Consider the following 25,530-nt stretch of genomic DNA (forward strand, 5'->3'; position numbering starts at 1 on the left):
AGAATCCACTCAGTAAAGTGATTCCTACCACCCACTCACATAATTCACTATCCCCTCTCTACTGTTTAACATTTTCCTTAGTATTTCTAGAAACTCTAACAAGACAACACAAATAAAGATCAGACTATAATTAATATGATCCCATCTGAAATATAATGTTATATCTCAATGTTTATTATAGTGATTTAAATGTGCTTTCTTAATATATTCATTCTTATACATTATATTATTATAATAATTTAAACATGCTTTATAAAGTGTTAGAATGTAACATGAAGAGGCAAGATCAGAAAACAAAAAATAAAAAAAGCATGATTAAATCCCTCCTCAGTCGTAGAAGGACCAACTATAAGGAGGCGCTTTAAATAGCCTATAGCCTGTGTAACCATGTATTATATACTTTTCAAAGTGTTCACTAAGTTGTAGGGTCCAAATTACCAGGTTATTAATATAGAAAACGGAGTAATTTATCAATGTCCTATTCACCTTACAGATATTTTGTGGTTTTAAAAAAAAAAAAAGAAAATTAGGAAAATATACATATTGGTTAGAAGAGCAAGTGGGTTTCATCCAAGTTAGTCCTGAAGAAAATTTCTGTGCCTCTGAACATAATGAAATTGTATTTAAGAATAAAGCTGTATCTCTAAGCAGGCTCCAATCAACTTGACACTTGGAATTTTTAATTCTTTTATTTTTCTTTTAACTTTTGCCTTAACTTTTTACTCTACTTCTTCATTTAGATGCCCTATATAACTAGGTTAGGAAGCTAGAAATTAAGTAGCACAATAACAAGAACTAAAATTCTAGTATTTGTTTAGTAATTGGGGCTGTTTTTATCAAAGTCTGCTGAGGCATTCAAAGGGAAGCGAGATGGATTTGAGTCATTATTTGTGAAGAAACAAGAGTAATGAGAAAAATAAGGAAGGGGAAAGGTAAAGTTCATATGGGTTTTGGGGTTTTATTTTTTAATGCTGTAGCTGTTTTGTGTGGGTTTATTTTTTATTTTTTTTACAAGTGGGGTATTTTAAAGGAAATGTTTGGGAAAATGGAACCAGACATGTGCTAATTAAAGAATTGTGACAGAAAAGGGCCAAGATTTAGGAAAAAGAGACCACAAAACTACAAGGATCTATCACATGTATCTCCCGTCCAACAAAGCATTAAGCGGGAATGTCTAGTACAGAGAGGTAGAAATTTGAAGATATCCACTACGTCTCTATTACAGAGCAGAAAAAAATTCAAATTCATAATTTTGTTCTTGTTTACACTTCTATTACCAACTTATGTATGAGGTTATAACTTGGTCCTGAGATACTTCAAAAATAAAGGAATTTAGGAATTAAAAATTTTTTTTCATGTCTTCAATTTGATAACAAAAAGTCAATCTTATCAATGTTTTCATATGTCCATATCTCTTATGACTTCTCAAAAGGTTAAAGTAAGTAAAGAAATAGCTTTGAGATTAGAAGTAGAAACCATTATTAAATCTGTTAACTATTCTGATTTACTGTTATCTAATTATCCATTTCAAAATTATCTACTGATGATTTTTTTTTAATTATGATCAATTGATTTTTTAAAAAATTTTTTTATTTATTTGTTTATTTATTTATGGCTGTGTTGGGTCTTCGTTTCTGTGTGAGGGCTTTCTCTAGTTGCGGCAAGTGGGGGCCACTCTTCATCGCGGTGCGCGGGTCTCTCACTATCGCGGCCTCTCCTGTTGCGGAGCACAGGCTCCAGACGCACAGGCTCAGTAGTTGTGGCTCACGGGCCTAGTTGCTCCGCGGCATGTGGGTTCTTCCCAGACCAGGGCTCGAACCCGTGTCCCCTGCATTGGCAGGCAGATTCTCAACCACTGCGCCACCAGAGAAGCCCTCTACTGATGATTCTTAAGGAATATGATAATTTCAAGAGTATTTCAGAGTACATTATTTGTGCTATCAAAAATTCCTATAGATGTTCCAATATAAAAGATTATTTCTGAGGACTTCCCTGGTGGTCCAGTGATTGAGAGTCCATCTTGTAATGCAGGGGATGCCGGTTCGATCCCTGGTTGGGGACTAAGATCCCACATGCCACGGAGCAACTAAGCCCGCGTGCTGCAGCTCCTGAGCCCGCTCTGGAGCCCGCGTGCCACAACTAGAGAGAAGCCTATACAACGCAATGAAGAACCTGCACATTGCAATGAAAGATCCTGCATGCCGCAACTAAGACCCGACGTGGCCCCTGCCCCCCCAAAAAAAAAAAATTACAAAAAGAGATTATTTCTGCATATGATGGAATCTTCAATAAAATATCTTGGATATAAGCAATGTTATACTCTACAGTAAGATAAAGTATGTGAACACTTTTTATAGACTGTAATGTATCATGACTAAAAGTAAGATACAATTATAATTTTAATTAATTTTTTAAAGTACTCTATAGTAACATAAACATTAGTAATGTAACTTTTCCTCTTTCAAGCCCAAATATTTCTCATATGTTACTTATCATTTTCTCCCAAATAGTATAATTATTTATGTATAAGACATAGCTCTTTACGACACCTAAGGACACAACCACAGGCATATCTCGTTTTACTCAACTGCATCTAAACAGTAAAGAAAGAGACACTATGTCACAAAACTAAAATACAGTACTTTTGAGGGCAGAAGCAAAAGTATTACATCAGCTACTGTGCAAAGTTTTTGATCTCCTGAACATACATATAGATAGAAGAACTCATTTCCCCTCAACAATAAAGCAATTCTATAACAAGCAGAGTCAGGTAGGCATTTAGAACCAGCAGTAGGTAAAAGATGATTACCTTAAGAATAGAGACAGGGGATTGCTAAAGTATCAATAAAATGAAATAAGTTGAATTAAACTAAACATCTGAGATCTTTCTCACAGTATTTTTGTGACTGTATTAATTTTATTGAGTTTGGAATTGCATTAAGCATGCTGCCTTACATCCATACTACTGTATTTTTCCTTTAAAAAGGATTCCAAGGAGGAAGGAAAACAACTGTTCCACAATTAAAGAGAGACGAGACAGACAGACAGAAAGAGACAGACACAGGAGGTAGAGAGAGAAAGAGAGAGAAATCTTATATAATGGTTATTGGCCACTTAATTAAGGCCTCATCCTTTGAGGCTCATCTTTAGTAAACAGGGCTGTATTGCAAGAGAGAAATTATCAACATTCATTCAATAAGAAACACATTGGCAATAATAATTGTAAAATGAAGTATTTCTGTACCTTAATATCAGATGTATCACGCTGACTGTTTCTCCAAGCTCTGGAAATTGATGAAAAAGTTCGATCTGCATGATCAAATTTCCCTCCTTGTAAATTTAGGAACAAAGTTGTAAAGGGTTCCTAAAAAATAAGCCATTTAAAAAAGCCATATATTCCCTCAGGCATAAAAATGTGGTTTTTATAAATCTTTATATCTAAATACTTAGTGACCAATGGACATTAGCCAGTAATACGTACTAGGCATAGACTGGGAATTATACCTAAATTATTACATTAATATTCTTACATTATTTTTGTTTCAGAAGAAATATTTCCAAAATTTAGTATTTTTCAGACTCTCTTCAATATTTTTCAGACTCTCTTCCTTTCCAAGAACAATTTATTAGTAACATTCAGACATAAATTAGACTGCATTTGCTTCACAGTCCAGGGAAACAGTCCAATATGTAATTTTCCTATTGTTATGGCTCAGTATTTAATTTATGATTAAGAAAAGAAAAATGTTTGGAAGATTTAAAAGCCTCCTTTTAGTTAAAGAACACTTAAACACATATTAGTGGATAATTGCTTGAAATTAGCTAAGCACTATAAATTACCTCTAGGATTTATATCTGCCTGTACCCTCTAACAAGCTTTAATTAATGATGTGCTGCTAATGCTTTCCCAAAGAAATTACTTTCTAGTAGATGAATCACCTTTCAATTTTACGGAAACATTTCTTGTTTAACCAATATGTTATCAATACACAGCAGTCTTGGTGTAAATTACAAACACACCTTATTCCATTTGGGGCAACTGAAGTTTCCAAAATATATGAATATATGCCTGTGTTAAGGGAATCTTATTTAGTTCTTATTTTAATAGACTACATTTGAAAATAACATATGTTACAATTTAGAGTCTGGTAAGATATCAACGATTTGAAGAGGCAAATTTAAGGAAAAAAATTCACGCAATTCCAGGTGAACCATTTTTATGGCCATTCTACAGTAACATGTTATAAAATACAGACCAAATGGGATAAAGAGATACTTATATAGTTAGAGCCTCAATCACTGAAAAAAATTTCACCATTCAAAAAAGATGCTGATGATTTTTAATCAATGCATATTCTCCACAACATTGAATTTACTTATTCATGGTTTATTATTCAAATTGAACTTACTATTCTTAGAAGCCATGCAAGAACAAAACTTGCAGTTGAGTAATGAGTGCCATAGTGGAACTTTGGAACTTGATCGTCTTCCCAGGATTCATAACGCTCTGCAAAGAATGCTGCTCTTTTTGGATTCAAAGCTCCTATTGGCTGCCAACGGGGAGGAGAAAAAACAAGAACACATAAATACAATCGTCCTTTATTTCTTTCTCTCTTCAAATGTTATCTAATCAGCAAGTGTGAAAGTGAATTAAAAATACATACTATTCAAATTAAAGCAGTGTTACAGTCAGAGAGTGGATGGAAATATAAATGTATTTTTCAATGCACATTAAATATACACATATAAGTGAATGGAGAAACCTGTCATTTCTCAATAAGTCTAGTTTCTGTTGAATAAAGGTCTTTAATCAGCCCATAACAAGCATTTTTATGAAGATAATTACATGAAGTGAACATTAGTTATACGATACTTTGGAAAGCATCTCTGAAATCCTCTTTAGTTCATTAGAAGCAACAACCAGAAACAGAATCTTGAAGCTAAAGTTTTAACATATCATAGATTCTGAGAAGACAATGCAACAAAATTGGGCAGGGCGGGGGGAGAAGGAGTGCAAGGGGGAGATTGTGTGAAAAAGGGATTAAATGTAAATCTAGAAATTTCTAACAGTATAAGTACAACCAAAATTTAGAAGACAAAAACATGCCGGCATGAAATTTTTTAAAAATGTGTAACATGAATAGAATATTAGACAGATTATGAGCTTGTACAACAATACTTTACAGCAGAGGTCCCTAAAGCAGTATAGCAAAGTGATGAAGAGCCTGGGTTTACTGGAGTGGTAACAATACCCAGTCAGAAAGTTGTTTTGGAAAATAAAATGAGTAAGTACATGGAGGGACAAACCATACCTGACAATATTCAATGAATGCTATTATTTTTAAGGTTATCTTTTAGCAATGGGGTAAAGTTTGAATAAAACAATAGCCTATAAGCCCCCAGAATATTGGTTGGTATACGATAAGAGCATAATAAATGTTAGCTGGTACCATTATTGTTACTGCTGCTGTTGTTATTCAGGGAATTCATGAACTCCATTAAACAGTAAGCAAAATTTCATGTGATTATGCACATGTACATTTTCTTCAGGAAGACATACAGAGTATTCTAAGATTCTCAAAGGGGTCTAAGGGCTTAAAAAACAAGTTAACAATTCATTCTCATAAAACATTCTAATCTCTAGAAAATCTCTAATCTTTATTTAAAATATAAGTACCAATTCACTGAAAAAAAATGTAAGATTACTTTCTTTAATGAAAACCTATCAGTTAATCACTCATTTATATGAGAAAGAAAATATTTGATCATTTATGCAAAAAATGTTAAACTGAAATTTAAAATACTGGTTTTAAAATAGATGCATTCAGAAATATTCTATGGAAAATGAAGCAATGTTAAACTAGTTTTTAAATTGCTTTTCATGTTAAAAAGTAATTTTAAGCAGTATTTTAAATGATCACTTTGGCTATATTTCTTAAAATTGTTAATTATTTTTTCAAAACTGCCATTTATCTCTAGTACCTTTCATTCTCTTTCAATAGGATGGTTCTCATCAACATTTTATTTTAAGCCCTTTTTTTTTAACTTTACAAGCAAATTTTTAAAAACCTTTAAGTTGATTATTATTTTAAACCAGTATCACAGTATACCAATTTAAAATGCCATCTTTTAAAGCATTAGTTTCTGTACAAAAGAGTTAAATCTGATTTACTAAACTCATGCCAGTTAAGAATGGAACCGACTCCAAGAAATCTTTGTTACAGAACCAATTTGGAATGCCTTTAAATGTATTTTAGCTGTTGTCCCTGAAGACTGAGCCATGCAAAAGGAAAGAAAGAAGAAATAAAATCACTGGAAGACAAATTACGTGAAAACAAAATCAATGCTCCTTTTGTATGGTTCTGCAGCATATTAAGTATTCACTTTATGTGCTCCTATTTTTATTACTCTCCAAATGAGTACACCCCCAAAATCAATGGTTATAGAATCACATTTCTTGAATATAATGCTAAAACCAATTAGGATTGATTTCACTAGCATCCGAAAAAAAGTGGCATCGTGCAGAGATCCATATACGTAGAACCCACAGTATTGATTCCGGCTGTGATTGTTACAGTTGATTTCTGAAGCCTGCTACAGGACAGCTATCAAGACATAGCACATTTATTTGCAAGCATATAAAAAAGAAATCCCCAAATAAAAGAAGGTTAAAAAAAAAAAAAGACCAGTGGAGCTGTGCAATGACAATGATACACTATCAGCTTACTCAGAGAAGTTACAGTGGGAATACACACATTGAATTATACATTACGCGAAAGCACTGATTTATTGTGGTAATAACATCCACCTCATTAAAAGATTCTGCTTTGCTGCAGTTGGAAGGCTACATATTGTTTACTGCTATAAATTAATGGCAGTGCAAAGAAGACTGTAGAACCATCCTAACAATAGATCTGTAATGACAGTGCTGTATATCACAGCTTCCTCAGCAGCTTCATAATAAAATGGAGACAATGTATTGAGCTAATACATTCTACCATGCTGGCCCATATTTTTCTGACAATTGCTTTAAAAGATGAGCTGAATCCAACTATGTTATAATGCTGCAAAACATTTAACTAAGCAAGAGTCAGTCATACACCAAAGTGCATCATAGCATTTTTGAAACATTATCTAAATCAGCATTTCAAGATGTTTATTCATCTCTGCAAAAGAACTAAAAGTAAATGCTGATGGTTCCTCTTACTTATACAGTATATTAAGAGCAACAAATGGAGGGCAATTCAGGAAGATGCCTAGTACTATCATCCTACAGAAAGCTCTTTGTACAATTTAACTGTAAAAGCTTGACAGATTATTTTTCAAAATCAGCAAATTGATTAAAGGAAGCAGAGCAAAAATACTGGTCATTTAAAGTGGTCATGACTTCCTGGAAAAAAATCAATAAAAAATAAGTATTGATTAGAGAGGTATAATTCAAGTTCATAAACAGGTAAATATGAATAGGCTGAGCATATAGAAAAATAACTTTAAACACTACAAAAAGCTAACAAATAGAATTATATAAGATTTTTTAAATCTGCAAAATAACAAAAGAACCTTAATCACAACAAGATGAAAAAGTGATTCAAATAAAAGAGAATTATTTAAAAATTAGAGTATCAGGACTACCACCACAAGCATTTACGTTAAAAAAGAAATGGAAATAAGAACTTGGATTAAAATAGGAAAAGACAAATTAAAGAAAAAAGAACACCAGAACTCTTGAAAATGTATAAATAGCAAAAAAAAAAAAAAAAAAATCACTACACATAGGATATATTAATCTCATGAATAGCAAAATTGACAACTGTGGTAGATTGGTAAGTATTCTGTTTGAAATTCTCATCTGATACCTTTCAGAACAAGATATGCAAAGCAAAACTTTCTAAATCAGGTTTTTAAGAATATTACAATAAAAAAAATCTTTTGTTACCTTTTTTGAGAAGTAATTTTGCTAATTATTAGAGATATAAAAATACTGCATGTAAAGTGCCCAGTTCAGTGCCTGGAATGCAGTAGGTTATTAGTAATAATAATTATTGTTATTTTTCAGCTTATTTGATCAAGAATGTTTAAGAAAAAAAGCCATTAAACAAGCCTGATGAAATTAATGTTGTCTATTAAGAAAGTAATTAAGCATCACAATCATCTAATGGTACATGCAGTACTGTGCATTATCTGTCAGAAGCCTAACAGTACACAGTAGACATCAAAACTGCATTACCCTATCTCAAAAACATAATCAAAAACAAAATTATCTTTCAAAAGTCCAAAAGGCCTCCAAATTTTACTGTGAAAAGCATATGAAATGTCAAGCAAGTTACAATCATCTAGTACTACATTAATTAAAAACAAATGGTATTGGATTCAAAGACCCCTACAACCACCCAACACAGACTCCTTCATCTGATTACTAGTAAAAGTTAAGCTGTAAAAAGACTGTAGTGTCCATACATTCTAAGTTTTTGCTTTCTTTTTAAAAATTTTCTTACCTGAAGTTATCTAATTAATAACCTCCAGCTTACATTTTGTATTTTATAAAACATTATTATGCATTCTCACAATAAATGTGAGCTAGATATCCCTATTTTAATAATGAAGAAAATAAGTATCTTGAATAACCTCGCTCAAAATCAACATAAATCTAGGAAACAAAAATCCAGTACTCAAATCCAGTCTTTGGGCCATTTTATCCATAAACTGTTGTACTACAAAATGTTTTTCCTGATTTCAACAATTTCCCACTTTCTTACACTTCCATTTTTCAAATATGATATTTATTTAATAGGTTTATTTAAAAGACTAATAATATATGTAAAGTGCTTAGAAGAGCTCCTGGCACAAAGTACTCAATAATAAGTATAGCTGCTATTAATGTTGTTGTAATTGTTATTATCACCATCACCAGAATTCCTTCTTCCTTTTGAGATTTATATGTGAACTGTTGCAATTTATATCAACTTTTCAGAAGTGAAGTTCCAAACTGCTGGACCATGGTTACAATTACTAAGAGTAAGAAAGTTGTAGGGAATTGGCAATAAATCTCAGAAATTCTACAAAGTATAGATTTGCTTGAGTTAACAACACTCTCTTTTAAAATCAAAGTCTAAAAAGATATTTTTTCCATCTTTCTGTGAAAGCTTTCTTTGGTAATCATTAAACCTTAACATCTGGGGATGAGAAGCAGGAGAGAAGATTAGAGGAAAAGAAAAAGGTCATTATGGAGCAAAAGACTCAGAAATGGGGCCGTTGGACACGCTAAAGGATAGTGTATCATAAACATACATGTTGTGGGTGAAGAGCGGAGTGGGGAAGAGCTGTCAAAAGTGAAAATGGGCTCATGAAGGGGAGGCAAAAGAGCATGACTACTTTTAGGATCATGCTTAGGATCTCGATGACTGGCCTAAACCCATCTGTCAATGTTATCTTCCTTTGGTATGATTAGAACACTGGAAATATCCTTTAATTCCAGGACTACAGATAAACCCTGTCCTACAACATATAAGAGGGCATACAGGCAAGAGAGGTTATACATTATTTTCTTCTGGAAGTAGGGCAGTCCTATAGATATCAAAAAAAGAGTGATCACAAAGTGAGCACAAGGAAAAGGTAACAACGCGGTTGAACCCAATGTTACATGAATCCGATGTTATAAAAATGTCACATTAAAGGAAAGAATCATGTTAATTAAGTGTAAGGTACTTGATATTCAGGAACAAATTAAGCAAAAATCTTCAAATTCAGACAATGAAAGAGGATGGACTATCAGGAAATGTGACATCATAAAAGATGGTCATTCCTGGTTAGAGAATAATGATTTGTTTTGGGAAGATTACAGGAAATAACTATGATAAACATATTAAAGAGGCTCTTCTATCTGATGACAATGCAACTATTTATTGGCTATACGTGAAGGGTCTAAGAGTCTTAAGTAAATTATCTCACTATATTTACAACAACACCTTAATGTACAAAACTATTAGCTTTCCCAATTTACAGGTGAAAGAATTGAGTCTGGGAGAAGTTAAATGAGTATCAAAGGTTGGTTCCCCAGTCAATAGCAGAGCCAAGATTCAGAGTCACTAAGTAAATTGACTAGTAAATCCTAGAATAACTTCAGTTGTATGGATTGATGAAAGTGTTGGTGCTGAATCTGCAAGGGCACTGGAAACCTTTCATTGGTGGTTTAGATTAAATGCTCTTCTGAAAAAATGTTATTTATGTTTTTATTCCCACCTATATAATGTGTGTGGATATCAATTTAGCAGAAGGCTTCACAAAAGGGGGAGAGAGATGAATATTTTGTCTTGGGGATGCTGAAAAATGGTTGGCAAAAACAGCTTTTAAAAAAGTGAACAAAGGGGCGCCTTCAAGATGGCGGAGTAGTAAGATGTGGAGATCACCTTCCTCCACACAAACACATTAAAAGTACATCTACATGTGGAACAACAACTACAGAACACCTACTGAAAGCTGGCAGAAGACCTCAGACTTCCCAAAAGGCAAGAAACTCTCCACGTACCTGGGTAGGACAAAAGAAAAAAGGAAAAACAGAGACAAAAGAATAGGGATGGGACCTGCACCTCGGGGAGGAAGCTGTGAAGGAAGAAAAGTTTCCACACACTAGGAAGCCCCTTCACTGGCGGAGATGGGGGGTGGGCAGGGGGGAAGCTCTGGAGCCACAGAGGAGAGCTCAGCAACAGGGGTGCAGAGGGCAAAGCGGAGAGACTCCCGCACAGAGGATCGGTGCCAACCAGCACTCACCAGCCCGAGAGGCTTGTCTGCTCACTGGCTGGGGCAGGTGGGGGCTGGGAGCTGAGGCTCGGGCTTCGGAGGTCGGATCCCAGGGAGAGGACTGGGGTTGGCGGCGTGAACACAGCTTGAAAGGGGCTAGTGTGCCACAGCTAGCCGGGAGGGAGTCTGGGAAAAAGTCTGGACCTGCCTAAGAGGCAAGAGACCATTGTTTCGGGGTGCACAAGGAGAGGGGATTCAGAGCACTGCCTAAACGAGCTCCAGAGACAGATGCGAGCCGCAGCTACCAGCACGGACCCCAGAGACAGGCATGAAATGCTAAGGCTGCTGCTGCAGCCACCAAGAAGCCTGTGTGCGAGCACAGGTCACTCTCCACACCGCCCCTCCCGGGAGCCTGTGCAGCCCGCCACTGCCAGGGTCCCATGATCCAGGGCCAACTTCCCGAGGAGAACACACGGCGCGCCTCAGGCTGCTGCAACGTCACACCAGCCTCTGCCGCTGCAGGCTCACTCCGCATTCTGTACCCCTCCCTCTCCCAAGCCTGAGTGAGCCAGAGCTCCCTAATCAGCCGCTCCTTTAACCCTGTTTTGTCTGGGTGGGAACAGAGGTCCTCAGGTGACCTACACGCAGAGGCAGGACCAAATCCAAAGCTGAACCCCAGGAGCTGTGCAAACAAAGAAGAGAAAGGGAAATTTCTCCCAGCACCTTCAGGAGCAGCAGATTAAATCACAATCAACCTGATGTACCCTGCATCTGTGGAATACCTGAGTAGACAACGAATCATCCCAAAATTGAGGTGGTGGACTTTGGGAGCAACTATAGACTTGGGGTTTGCTTTCTGCATTAAATTTGTTTCTGGTCTTATGTTAATCTTAGTTGAGTACTTAGAGCTTATTATCATTGGTAGATTGTTTATTGATTTGGTTGCTCTCTTCCTTTTTTTATTTTTCATATATATATATATATACTTTTCTTTCTTTTCCTTTTTCTCTTTTTGTGAGTGTTATGTGTTTGCTTCTTTGTCTGATTTTGTCTGTATAGCTTTGCTTCTGCCATCTGTCCTAGGGTTCTGACTGTACGTTTTTGTTTTTTTTTAATATAGTTTTTAGCACTTGTTATCATTGGAGGATTTGTTTTTTGGTTTGGTTGGTCTCTTCGTTCTTTCCCTCTTTCTTTTATTTTTATTTATTTATTTATTTTTAATAATTTTTTTCTATTTTAACCATTTTATTTAATTAATTTATTTATTTTCGTTCTTTCTTTCTTTTTGTTTCTCCCTTTTCTTCTGAGCCGTGTGGCTGACAGGGTCTTGGTGCTCTGGCCAGGTTTCAGGCCTGAGCCTCTGAGGTGGGAGAGCCAAGTTCAGGACATTGGTCCACCAGAGACCTCCCGGCTCCACGTAATATCAAATGGCAAAAGCTCTCCCAGAGATCTCCATCTCAACACTAAGACCCAGCTCCACTCAACGACCAGCAAGCTAGAGTTCTAGACACCCTATGCCATACAACTAGCAAGACAGGAACACAACCCCACCTATTAGCAGAGAGGTTGCCTAAAATCATAATAAGGTCACAGACACACCACAACACAACACCAGATGCGGTCCTGCCCACCACAAAGACAAGATCTAGCCTCATCCACCAGAACACAGGCACTAATCCCCTCCACCAGGAAGCCTACACAACCGACTGAACCAATCTTAGCCACTGGGGGTAGACACCAAAAACAACGGGAACTACGAACCTGCAGCTTGCGATAAGGAGACTCCAAACACAGTAAGTTAGGCAAAATGAGAAAACAGAGAAACACATAGCAGATGAACGAGCAAGGTAAAACCCACCAGACCAAGCAAATGAAGAGGAAATAGGCAGTCTACCTGAAAAAGAATTCAGAGTAATGATAGTAAAGGTGATCCAAAATCTTGGAAATAGAATGGAGAAAAAACAAGAAACATTGAACAAGGACCTAGAAACACTAAACAGCAAACAAACAATAATGAACAACACAATAAATGAAATTAAAAATGCCCTAGAAGGAATCAATAGCAGAGTAACTGAGGCAGAAGAACAGATAAGTGACCTGGAAGAAAAAAGTGGAAATAACTACTGCAGAGCAGGATAAAGAAAAAAGAATGAAAAGAACTGAGGACAATCCCAGAGCCTTCTGGAACAATATTAAATGCACCAACATTCGAATTACAGGGGTCAGAAAAGAAGAAGAGAAAAAAAAACGGGCTGAGAAAATACATGAAGAGATGATAGTTGAAAACTTCCCTAATATGGGAAAGGAAATAGTCAATCAAGTCCAGGAGGTGCAGAGAGTTCCATACAGGATAAATCCAAGGAGAAACACGCCAAGACACATATTAATCAAACTATCAAAAATTAAATACAAAGAAAAAATATTATAATTGGCAAGGGACAGACAACAAATAACATACAAGGGAATCCCCATAAGGTTAACAACTGATCTTTCAGCAGAAACTCTGCAGCTGGAAGGGAGTGGCAAGACATATTTAAAGTGATGAAAGGGAAAAACCTACAACCAAGATTACTCTACCCAGCAAGGATCTCATTCAGATTCGACGGAGATTTTAAAATCTTTACAGACAAGCAAAAGCTAAGAGAATTCAGCACCACCAAACCAGCTTTACAACAAATGCTAAAGGAACTTCTCTAGGCAGGAAACAAAAGAGAAGGAAAAGACTTACAATAACAAACCCAAAACAATTAAGAAAATGGTAATAGGAACATACATATCGATAACTACCTTAAATGTAAATGGATTAAATACTCCCACCAAAAGACACAGACTGGCTGAATGGATACAAAAACAAGACCCATACATAGGTTGTCTACAAGAGACCCATTACAGACCTAGGGACACATACAGACTGAAAGTGAGGGGATGGAAAAAGATATTCCATGCAAATGGAAATCAAAAGAAAGCTGGAGTACCAATTCTCATATCAGACAAAATAGACTTTAAAATAAAGACTGTTACAAGAGACAAAGAAGGACACTACATAATGATCAAGGGATCTATCCAAGAAGAAGATATAACAATTGTAAATATTTATGCACCCAACATAAAGCACCTCAATACATAAGACAAATGCTAACAGCCATAAAAGGGGAAATCGACAGTAACACAGTCATAGTAGGGGACTTGAACACCACACTTTCACCAATGGACAGATTATCCAAAATGAAAATAAATAAGGAAACACAAGCATTAAATGATATATGAAACAAGATGGACTTAATTGATATTTATAGGACATTCCATCCAAAAACAACAGAATACACTTTCTTCTCAAGTGCTCATGGAACGTTCTCCAGGATAGATCATATTTGGGTCACAAATCAAGCCTTGGTAAATTTAAGAAAATTGAAATCGTATCAAGTATCTTTTCCAACTATGAGACTAGATATCAATTATAGGAAAAAATCTGTAAAAAATACAAATAAATGGAGGCTAAACAATATACCACTCAATAAACAAGAGATCACTGAAGAAATCAAAGATAAAATCAAAAAATACCTAGAAACAAATGACAATGAAAACATGATGACCCAAAACCTATGGGATGCAGCAAAAGCAGTTCTAAGTGTGAAGTTTATAGCAATACAATCCTACCTCAAGAAACAAGAAACATCTCAAATAAGCAACCTAACCTTACACCTAAAGCAATTAGAGAAAGAACAACAAAAAAACCCCAAAGTTAGCAGAAGGAAAGAAATCATAAAGATCAGATCAGAAATAAATGAAAAAGAAATGAAGGAAACGATAACAAAGATCAATAAAACTAAAAGCTGGTTCTTTGAGAGATAAACAAAATTGATAAATCATTAGCCAGACTCATCAAGAAAAAAAGGGAGAAGATTCAAATCAATAGAATTAGAAATGAAAAAGGAGAAGTAACAACTGCCACTGCAGAAATACAAAGGATCATGAGAGATTCCTACAAGCACCTATATGCCAATAAAATGGAAAACCTGGAAGAAATGGACAAATTCATAGAAAAGCACAACCTTCCGAGACTGAACCAGGAAGAAATAGAAAATATAAACAGACCAGTCACAAGCACTGAAATTGAAACTGATTAAAAACCTTGCAAGAAACAAAAGCCCAGGACCAGATGGCTTCACAGGCGAATTCTATCAAACATTTAGAGAAGACCTTACACCTATCCTTCTCAAACTCTTCCAAAATATAGCAGAGGGAGGAACACTCCCAAACTCATCTACAAGGCCACCAGCACCCTGATACCAAAACCAGACAAAGCTGCCACAAAAAAAGAACACTACAGGCCTATAACACTGATGAATATAGATGCAAAAATCCTCAACAAAATACTAGCAAACAGAATCCAACAGCACATAAAAGGATCATACACCATGATCAAGTGGGGTTTACCCCAGGAATTCAAGGATTCTTGAATATATGCAAATCAATCAATGTGATAAACCATATTAACAAACTGAAGGAGAAAAACTAATACTGAAGGATCATCACAATAGATGAAGAAAAAGCTTTTGACAAAAAATCAACACCCATTCAACACCCACCCATGATAAAAACCCTCCACAAAGTAGGCATAGAGGGAACTTACCTCAACATAATAAAGGCCATATATGGCAAACCCACAGCCAACATCATTCTCAATGGTGAAAAACTGAAACCATTTCCACTAAGATCAGGAACACGACAAGGTTGCCCACTCTCACTACTATTATTCAACATAGTTTTGGAAGTGTTAGCCACAGCAATCAGAGAAGAAAAAGAAATAAAAGGAATCCAAATCCGAAAAGGAGTAAAGCTGTCACTGTTTGCAGATGACATGATACTATACATGGGGAATCCTAAAGATGCTACCAGAAAACCACTAGAGCTAATCAATGAATTTGGTAAAGCAGCAGGATACAAAATTAATGCACATAAATCTCTTGCATTCCTATACACTAATGATGAAAAATCTGAAAGAGAAATTAAGGAAACACTCCCATTTACCACTGCAACAAAAAGAATAAAATACCTAGGAACAAACCTACCTAAGGAGACAAAAGACCTGTATGCAGAAAACTGTAAGACACTGATGAAAGAAATTAAAGATGATACAAACAGATGGAGAGATATACCACATTCTTGGATTGGAAGAATCAAGATTTTAAAAATGACTATATTACCCAATCTACAGATTCAATGCACTCCCTATCAAACTGCCAATGTCATTTTTCACAGAACTAGAACAAAAAATTTCACAATTTGTATGGAAACACAGAGGACCCCGAGTAGCCAAAGCAATCTTGAGAAAGAAAAATGGAGCTGGAGGAATCAGGCTCCCTGACTTCAGACTATACTACAAAAGCTACAGTAATCAAGACAGTATGGTACTGGCACAAAAACAGAAATACAGATCAATGGAACAGGATAGAAAGGCCAGAGATAAATCCACGCACATATGGTCACCTTATCTTTGATAAAGGAGGCAAGAATATACAATGGAGAATAAGTCATGCTGGGAAAACTGGACAGCTACATGTAAAAGAATGAAATTAGAACACTCCCTGACACCATACACAAAAATAAACTCAAAACGGATTAAAGACCTAAATGTAAGGCCAGACACTGTAAAACTCTTAGAGGAAAACCTAGGCAGAACACTCCATGACATAAATCACAGCAAGATCCTTTTTGACTCACCTCCTAGAGAAATGGAAATAAACAGAAAAATAAACAAATGGGACCTAATAAAACTTAAATGCTTTTGCATAGCAAATGAAGCCATAAACAAGATGAAAAGACAACCCTCAAATGGGAGAAAACATTTGTAAATGAAGCAACTGACAAAAGATTAATCTCCAAAATATACAAGCAGCTCAATATCAAAAAAACAAACAACCCAATCCAAAAATGGGCAGAAGACCTAAACAGACATTTCTCCAGAGAAAATATACAGATTGCCAACAAACACATGAAAGAATGCTCAACATCACTAATCATTAGAGAAATGCAAATCAAAAATACAATGAGGTAACACCTCACACCAGTCAGAAAGGCCATCATCAAAAAATCTACAAACAATAAATGCTGGAGAGGGTGTGGACAAAAGGGAACCCTCTTGCACTGTTGGTGGGAATGTCAACTGATACAGCCACTATGGAGAACAGTATGGAGGTTCCTGGAAAAACTAAAAGTAGAACTACCATACGACCCAGCAATCCTACTACTGGGCATATACCCTGAGAAAACCATAATTCAAAAAGAGTCATGTACCACAATGTTCATTGCAGCTCTATTTACAATAGCCAGGACATGGAAGCAACCTAAGTGTCCATCGACAGATGAATGGATAAAGAAGATGTGGCACATATATACAATGGAATATTACTCAACCATAAAAAGAAATGAAATTGAGTTATTTGTAGCGTGGTGGATGGACCTAGAGACACTTATACAGAGTGAAGTAAGTCAGAAAGAGAAAAACAAATACCATATGCTAACATATATATGGAATCTTTAAAAAAAAAATGGTTCTGAAGAACCTAGGGTTAGGCAGGAATAAAGACACAGACATATAGAATGGACTTGAGGACACAGGGAGGGGGAAGAGTAAGCTGGGACGAAGTGAGAGAGTAGCATTGACATAGATACACTACCAATGGTAAAACAGACAGCTAGTGGGAAGCAGCCACATAGCACAGGGAGATCAGCTGGGTGCTTTGTGTCCACCTAGAGGGGTGGGATAGGGAGGGTGGGAGGGAGACTCAAGAGGGAGGAGATATGGGGATGTATGTATATGTATAGCTGATTCACTTTGTTACACAGCAGAAATGAACACATCATTGTAAAGCAATTATACTGCAGTAAAGATGTTAAAAAAAAAAAGTGAACACAAAACATAAACACTGTCACCAAAGTTTATTGCTTTACTTGCCTCTTAACTTTTATATTTGTATATCCAAATCTACGAATCCAAATGAAAGCCTTTAATTCCGTCTGTTGTTGAAACTTTTTAAACAAGCCAATGAATTTTATTTTGTGCCTCTCTACCCCTCCCTTCCTCCCCCACCCCCAAAGAGAAGAAAATAAAAGAATAGCCTCTGTCATTTAAGTAATGTTGCCACTGTTAGGGGGTGCAGGAACTATTTTGTGTCAGTTGTAGCAGCTCTTTTATCTAAATGACAAATAAACAAAGAGACTCATCAACACTTACTCAACCTTGGCTTCTAGGATATTTCATCATGTGCTATATGCAGCTGAGATGCTTTGGCACTTATCTTCACACACTGTATGTTTTATTTAGTAATGTCGAGAAAATACTTTCATAGGCACACTACTATGGCTTTTAGAGTTAACAAATAAGCACTTTTGTTTTCAAGTACCAGAGCAGATTTTAATCACTTGAAAACACACGTTCTTCCAAGTGGCAGTAAACATATAACCCCTATACTATCTCAATTTAACAAACACATCTTGGGAAAAAGATAGTATTCCATTTTACTTATTGTACCTACGTAGAATCTAAATCATTTCAGAGGCTCACATTGGTAGGTTTAGTAGCAACGCCTTCACAGTTCTATGTTATTTAGCTATGGTTCATACTAAGTGATTTTCATTCTAGGTATTTATCTGTTTGAGAAAGGCACATAAATCAATTAAAATAATCTGATAATCCAATGTCATTGTTGAGCTAAATGTCTGGAAGAACCCAAAAAATAATCTTAACAATCCAAGGTCAACTAAAAAAAAGATGTTTTAAGTAATTATGAAAATGACAAACACCCAAGAGGCTCAATGCTATTATAACAAAACCTATTCATTTGCTGAGCGATTCACCTATCCAATTAAAGAAACACTTAGGACCATTAAAATCAGGAGTTCTGGTCCAAAGAAGTGACAAAGGAGGCTCCTGAACTCACTTCTTCCCACAGAGAAACTGAAAATTCAGCTACACATGGAACAATTCCCTCTGAAAGAAACCTAAAACCTAGCTGAGCAACTCTTACACCTTGGGCAAATAAGAAAAACCCACATCATAACAGGTAAGAAAGGGTATGACACAATCTCATAAACCTCACCCCTGACAGTGACACACCAGCTGACGCACCACTGGGAGGGAATTCACAACTCATGGATTCTCCCTGAGGAGTAAGTTTGGGACCAAACACCTAGCACCTCAACATTTAAGACTTCCACTTGTGAGACAGGCCCCCAAAACACCTAGCTCTGAAAGCCAACGAGGCTTGCATTCTCGAGACCCACAAGACTATACAGGCATACCTGGGAGATACTGCAGGTTTGGTTCCAGACCACTGCAATAAAGTAAATACAGCAATACAACGAGTCACGTGAATTTTTTGCTTTCCCAGTGCATATAAAAGTTATGTTTACCCTATACTGTAGTCTATTAAGTGTGCAATAGCATTATGTCTAAAAAAACAATGTACATGTCCTAATTTTAAAATACATTATTGCTAAAAATGCTAACCATCTTCTGAGTCTTCAGTAGTCATAATCTTTTTAATGGTGGAGGGTTTGAAATATTGCAAAAATTACCAAAATATGACACAGACACAAAATGAGCAAACGCTGTTGAAAAAATGGCACTTTTAGACTTGTTCAAGGCAGGGTTGCCACAAACCTTCAATTTGTAAAAAACTCAATATCTGCAAAGCACGATAAAGTAAAGCACAACAAAACAAGATATGCCTGTATGGCAGAAAAAGAAAGAACAAAACAAAACAAAACACAGTTCCTAATGGGCTCTCACTCCAAAAGGATGGAATAGGGAAAACAGGAGTATACTGTTTTAAGGTTTGAAGACTATACATGAAATGGTATATTATTATTTGAAGAAAGGCTGTCAGAAGTTGAATACATATATTTCAAACTGTAAAGAAACCACTAAACTTTTAAAAAAGAGGTATAGGGCTTCCCTGGTGGCGCAGTGGTTAGGAATCCGCCTGCCAATGAAGGGGACACGGGTTCGAGCCCTGGTTCAGGAAGATCCCACATGCTGCAGAGCAGCTAGGCCCCTGTGCCACAACTACTGAGCCTGCGCTCTAGAGCCGGTGCTCTGCGACGAGAGAGGCCACCGCAATGAGAGGCCCGCGCACAGCAATGAAGAGCAGCCCCCGCTCACCGCAACTAAAAAAAGAAAGCCCACGCGCAGCCATGAAGACCCAACGTAGCCAAAAATACATAAATAAATTAATTAATAAAAAAGAGGTATAAATAACAAGACACAGTGAAGGTAAAATAGAATAATAAAAATACATAATCTAAAAGAAAACAGATAAAGGGAGACAAGGTACAAAGAACTGATATAAGGGATAAAAAACAGATGGCAAGAAAGTACATTTAAACTGACTACATCAAAAATTACATTAAATCTAAATGGTCTCAACAACCCAATTAAAATGCAGAGCTTATCAGAATGGGTATAAAAGCAAGACTCCATTATATACTGTCCACAGAAAAGAAATTTAAAAAATAAAGCCATAGACAGGTTTAAAAAAATGATAGAAAAAGATACTACAAGTAATAATCAAAATAACACTGTCATATCTACATCAACATCAGAAAACGTAGACTTCAGAACATGGACTATTACCAGGTATGAAAGGAGACCTTACATAAAGATAATGGGATTCATTTATAAGGAAAACATAACAATCTGAAATGTGTATGCACTGTATTAGTTTCCTAGAGCTCCTATGACAAACTACCACAAACTGTGTGGCCTAAAACAATAGAAATTTATTTTCTCACAGTTCTGGAAGTTAGAAGTCCAAAATAAGGTGTTGGCAGAGCCATGCTCTCTTACAAGCCCCTAGGGGAGGATCCTTCCTTGTCTCTTCCAGCTTCTTGTAGCCCCAGGTATTCCTTGACTTCTGGCAACATAACTCCAACTTCTGTTTCCATCACTACATGGTGTTCTTTCTTTTGATGTCTGTTTTAACATGGTGTTTTCATCTTCTTCTTATGAAAACACCAGTCATGTTGGAATCAGGCCCATCCTAATGACCTCATCTTTAACTTCATTACATTTGCCAAGACCCTATTTACAAATAAGGTCATGTCCACAGGTGCCAGGAGTTAGGATTTCAACATATCTTTTGGGGAGACATAATTCAACTCATAACAGGTACCCAGAAACAAATGCTAAAAATAAAAAATAAAACAAAAACTTGAGAGAAATGAAAAAAGATACACACAAATCTAAATTACAGTTGGAGAAGTCAACACTCCTCTCTCAGTAATCAACAGAACAAGTAGATATAAAATTAGGAAGGATATAGAAGATATTAACAACACTTGCAACCAATTTAACCTAGTTGACGTGTATAGAGCACTTTATGTAATAACAGATGAGTATGTATTGTTTTCAGGTACACATGGAGCATTAACCAACAGACACCATGTTTGCAGCCATAAACCAAATTTCAACTAATTTAAAAGAACCGAAGTCATACAAAGTATGTTCTCCAATCATAATGGAATTAAACTAGAAATCAACAAGAGAAAGACATCTGACAAATCCTCAAATCTGTGGAAAGGAAACAATACTCTTCTAAATAATTTATGGGTCAATGAGAAAGTCACAGGGAAAATTAGAAAATATTTTGAAAAGAATAAAAATGAAAACACAATATAGAAAACTTTGTTGGACCTTACAAAATCAGTGCTTTGAGAAAAACTTGTATCATTAAATGCTTATATTAGAAAGAAAAAGAGATCTGAAATCAATAGTTTAAAGCTTCCACCTTAAGACACTAAAAAAGAGGAGAAATTAAATCCGAAGCAAGTAGAAAGAAAAATAATAAGGGAAGCAAAGGTCAGTGAAACTGAAAACAGAAAAAACAATAGAAACATATGAAACCTATAGCTACTATCGTACTTAATGATGAAAGTAAAGGCTTTTCCCCTAAGATCAAAGACAAGGCACTCTCAGCACTTCTAGTTAACATTATATAACGCAGTAAGTATTCACTGGGAGATGTAGGAAGTCCTAAAGTCTACAAAAGGCTGCTAGCATGAATAATTGAGTCTAGGAAGGTTGTAAAATACAAGGTCAATATAAAAAATTCAATTGTGTTCCCATATACTAGCAATGAACAACTGGAATTGAAAATTTTGTAACAATAAAAAACATGAAAATTTTAAGGATAAATTAACAGAATATGTACAAGAATTGTTTACTAAAAGCCACAAAACATTAGAGAGAAATTAAAGAAAACCTAAACAAATGGAAGATAAACCATATTTATGGAATGGAAGATTCAATATTGCTAATATATCATTTTTAGTAAAGATGGCCTACTGATTAAGTACAATACCAATCAAAATCTCAGCAGAATTGACAAGCTGATTCCTATATTTATATGGGAAAAACAGAAAACCTAGCATAGCCAAAACCTTTTTGAAAAAGAAGACATAGTTGGATTCACATGACCTGATTTTATGACTAACTACAAAGCTATAGTAAACAAGACAGTGTGGTATCGATATAAGGATAGATATGCTAATTGACTGAACAGAATAGAGTCTAGAAATAGACCCACACAATATATAGTCAATTTAATTCCAACAAAGTTTCCCAGACAATTCATGAGAAAAAAAAGTCTTTTCAACAAATGGTGTTGGAAGAACTGGACTTGCATTTATAAAACAAATGAACTTCAACTGTTATTTTGCAACTATGACAGATTATAGATAAAAATAAGTAGCATCAGCAGCAACAGTAGAAGAGGGTAATAATAATTATGTTTGACACAATTTGGTTTTAGAAAAGTCAAATCACTGTTAGGTAATAATAAGTGTGTAGTCAACTAAATAATCTACATCAGCAGCTTTAAATTTTTCCAGTAAGACAGGCTCCAAACATATACACGTAGAGGTGAATTCAGAGGCCTCTTGCAGTAAACCCATAGTCCCCCCTTCAAGTGACCTAAGGCTACAGGTTGAAAACAACTGCTACATCTTTATCTTCCTTCCTACCAGTAAGACTACTGCCATTTATATTTCGAACTCTGACTTATCTTCATCCTCTCTTCTTCCTGTTTTTTTTTTAATACTGTATATTTCTAAGCCTAAATGTAAGACATCACATTTTTTCTTTGTATTTCACTAAATATTTCACATGAGTATTTCATTCTGAAAAATGATTTAAAACTTTGTATTTTAATTACTGTAATGCAAGCTGTATGATCAATTTGTAATATTGGTGAAACTGTCAAACAAATCAGGTCCTAGAACAGAATCCTGGAAAGATGGCCTAAAGAGGATGATACCTCAAGTTTATAAAGGGCATTGAACAGTGGAGTTGTAAATGATACAACAATTCTGAATGCTATGAATGTCTTCTAATCATCTTGTCTGTATTTCAGAAAGGTACCACTCAGATTTTCAAATCATTTGCTGGTTGACATTATAAATCGTGAACTCACAGTTTTTTTAAAAACTCCTTTTCTGAAAGTGGGACAGTCTAAAGTTAAGTCACGCAGAAATAAAATGTTTCACAGTCACATAGAAATGTGTCACAGTCACACAGAAATAAAACTATTCTTGTATAAATGGTTCCTACATAACATTCATTTGGTCATAAAACTCTTTAAAAGTAGGGACTATTTCATTCACCTTTGTTTCTCACAGTTCTCAGAACAATGTCTACAAAAGGTACCCAGAAAATGTTCAATAATCAATTATTTGAATTAAAACATTTATTCAATATAAACAGGGTACTGTAAACCTTTGTTTATGTTGAATAAATGTGCTTATTCTAATAAATGGACTTGGAGAAAAAAGACTTGGACAGGAATGTGGACATGTGACTAAAAGATACGTTACTACTTACCCACTATAAAAAGCAGACTATCACATACTCACATAAAATAAGTTTTGACTATCACAGGGAACTATAAGAATGAAAAGTTGACACAAAGATATAAAGAAAGCTCCAAATGTATACAGGTTTTTTAAATGTCTTCCTACTATATTTACTCTCTTAGAAAAAAATACTCCAGCCTGAAATCAGAAGTATAATACCAGAGCTTATTCAACTTAAAAAAATACTTTTCTAGGTGTTTTGAAAACAATTTTTATGTGAATTTATGGTTAAGTACACGTTCCTTACTCAGGATCTACCCAAGTTAGTACACCCAGCACTAAACTAAGAAAACAGGAAGTACTATGTGATAAAACTGGTAATGCTATGTAAATGAAACAATTCATTTATAAATAATAATAAATGATCACTCCACACCACAGTAACTTAGGATGATTTGAGAATAAATACTTAACTTTGAGAAGGATTACTTGACTGGCAGTGTGTTGCTGGTACATGTCAAGATTATTCATCTCCCTGACAGTAATATTAACCACAATCCATCTCAGTTACTTCACTTTATCATTTTCTGACTAATGTTAAAAAAACAATGTCATTGAAGGCTGCTTAAACTAAGTGTAGGCTTAACCTCTGTTAGAGTCATATAAAAACTTCCACTAGAAGGTAACTTCTAGTAAAAAAACAAATCTGCTATACAGAGTGCTAACACTTTAAAAATACAAATTTTAAAAAATAGTCATACAAAACCAATAGATTGTTTTCCTAATTTAAAAACAAAACTTCAGCAAATCCTCTAAACACACGACAATATATTGCCCCGTGTGTGTGTGTATGTTCACATTTTGCTAAACTTAATTTTAAATTGTGGGGGAAAAGTTGCATAGCCATATTTTAAACAAAATATATCACATTGAACATGTAATAATTTAAAGTTTTAAAAGGTCAGTGTACCCATGAAAAATTTTCTTCAGTATTATACAAATACTACATAAAAAGCAGTTTGCTATATAGGACCCCCCAAATTAAGTACTTTGCTAAAGGTCCCTTCTAATAAATGGAGGCAGGCTGACACAAGTCTATCTAAATCCAAAAATTTCCTACTCTGGTTCTTGAATTTTATCTTTCCAGGCTATTTCCCCTTTCAATTTGGATGTTCCTTTTAGAAAACATCTGCACTAACACTCTACTTTCTATAAAATCATTTTCTTTTTCTATTAATGCAATAGTTTTTCTCTGTGAGGGTATTTATTCTTGTTTCGTTTCCAAGGCTTCTTCTGCTTCTTAAATTGTCTTTGTTTCTTCTGGTTTCTTTTATTTTTCTATTCCATTTAGTCTCTGTTGTCCTTCACACTGAAGACTGTCTTTCAGTGTGAATGTCTGCTACCTTCATTTTTAAGAACGAGGCACGAAAGAGCTGACTGAAGTACACTGAACATAAGCAGCATGTGAATGGGTCGACTTCACTGAAGAGAAATCAGGTGGGCTCCAAGCAGGATCCCTAAATGTCAGTACTCTTCAGGTCTTTTCTCTTGAGCCAGTCAGTATATCCAAAGAGTAGCACAATTTTCTGTCTTACAGGGTGGGGCTGGTACAAGCCTGGCTGTCGGAGTTCCGATAGCATGACAGCAAAAGGGGTCTGGGGGCCTTCACCATTCAGTTCTTAAAGCTTTCTGTTAATCCTCCTGCTTTCCATTCCTTACCCTTCAACTCTCCCGCTGCTGTTCTTGTTGTTCTCAAATCAGAAACTTCTCCAGTACAATTTCTCCAAAAAGTAAACCTCTAGTCTTTTACCAAGATAAAGGTAAAAGTAGTTGCATATTGGAAAGAAGTATAAATGCAAGTATTCAATGTAAACTATTCTTTCTGGTTATATCTAAAGTCTACCAGTTCAGTGATAGCGACAGATCTGAGATCAAATCCTA

The 25,530-nt window shown here is 35.4% G+C and overlaps 1 protein-coding gene across 5 annotated transcripts in view; it reads right to left on the minus strand.

Moving 5' to 3' along the window:
- The window catches only part of LRBA (LPS responsive beige-like anchor protein), a 735,668-nt gene that overhangs the window by 163,801 nt on the left and 546,337 nt on the right, over window positions 1–25,530 (minus strand). For all 5 annotated transcript variants that reach the window (XM_082388949.1, XM_082388950.1, XM_082388948.1 and 2 more), the window contains exons 45-46: window positions 4,410–4,550; window positions 3,245–3,364 (exon numbers count right to left, since the gene is read on the minus strand). In XM_082388949.1, the coding sequence (XP_082245075.1) occupies window positions 3,245–3,364; window positions 4,410–4,550 (261 nt within the window). The remainder of the gene's footprint in view (window positions 1–3,244; window positions 3,365–4,409; window positions 4,551–25,530) is intronic.

The sequence above is a fragment of the Balaenoptera borealis genome (assembly GCF_965194805.1).
Source record: "Balaenoptera borealis genome assembly, chromosome: 4".
NCBI lineage: Eukaryota > Metazoa > Chordata > Mammalia > Artiodactyla > Balaenopteridae > Balaenoptera > Balaenoptera borealis.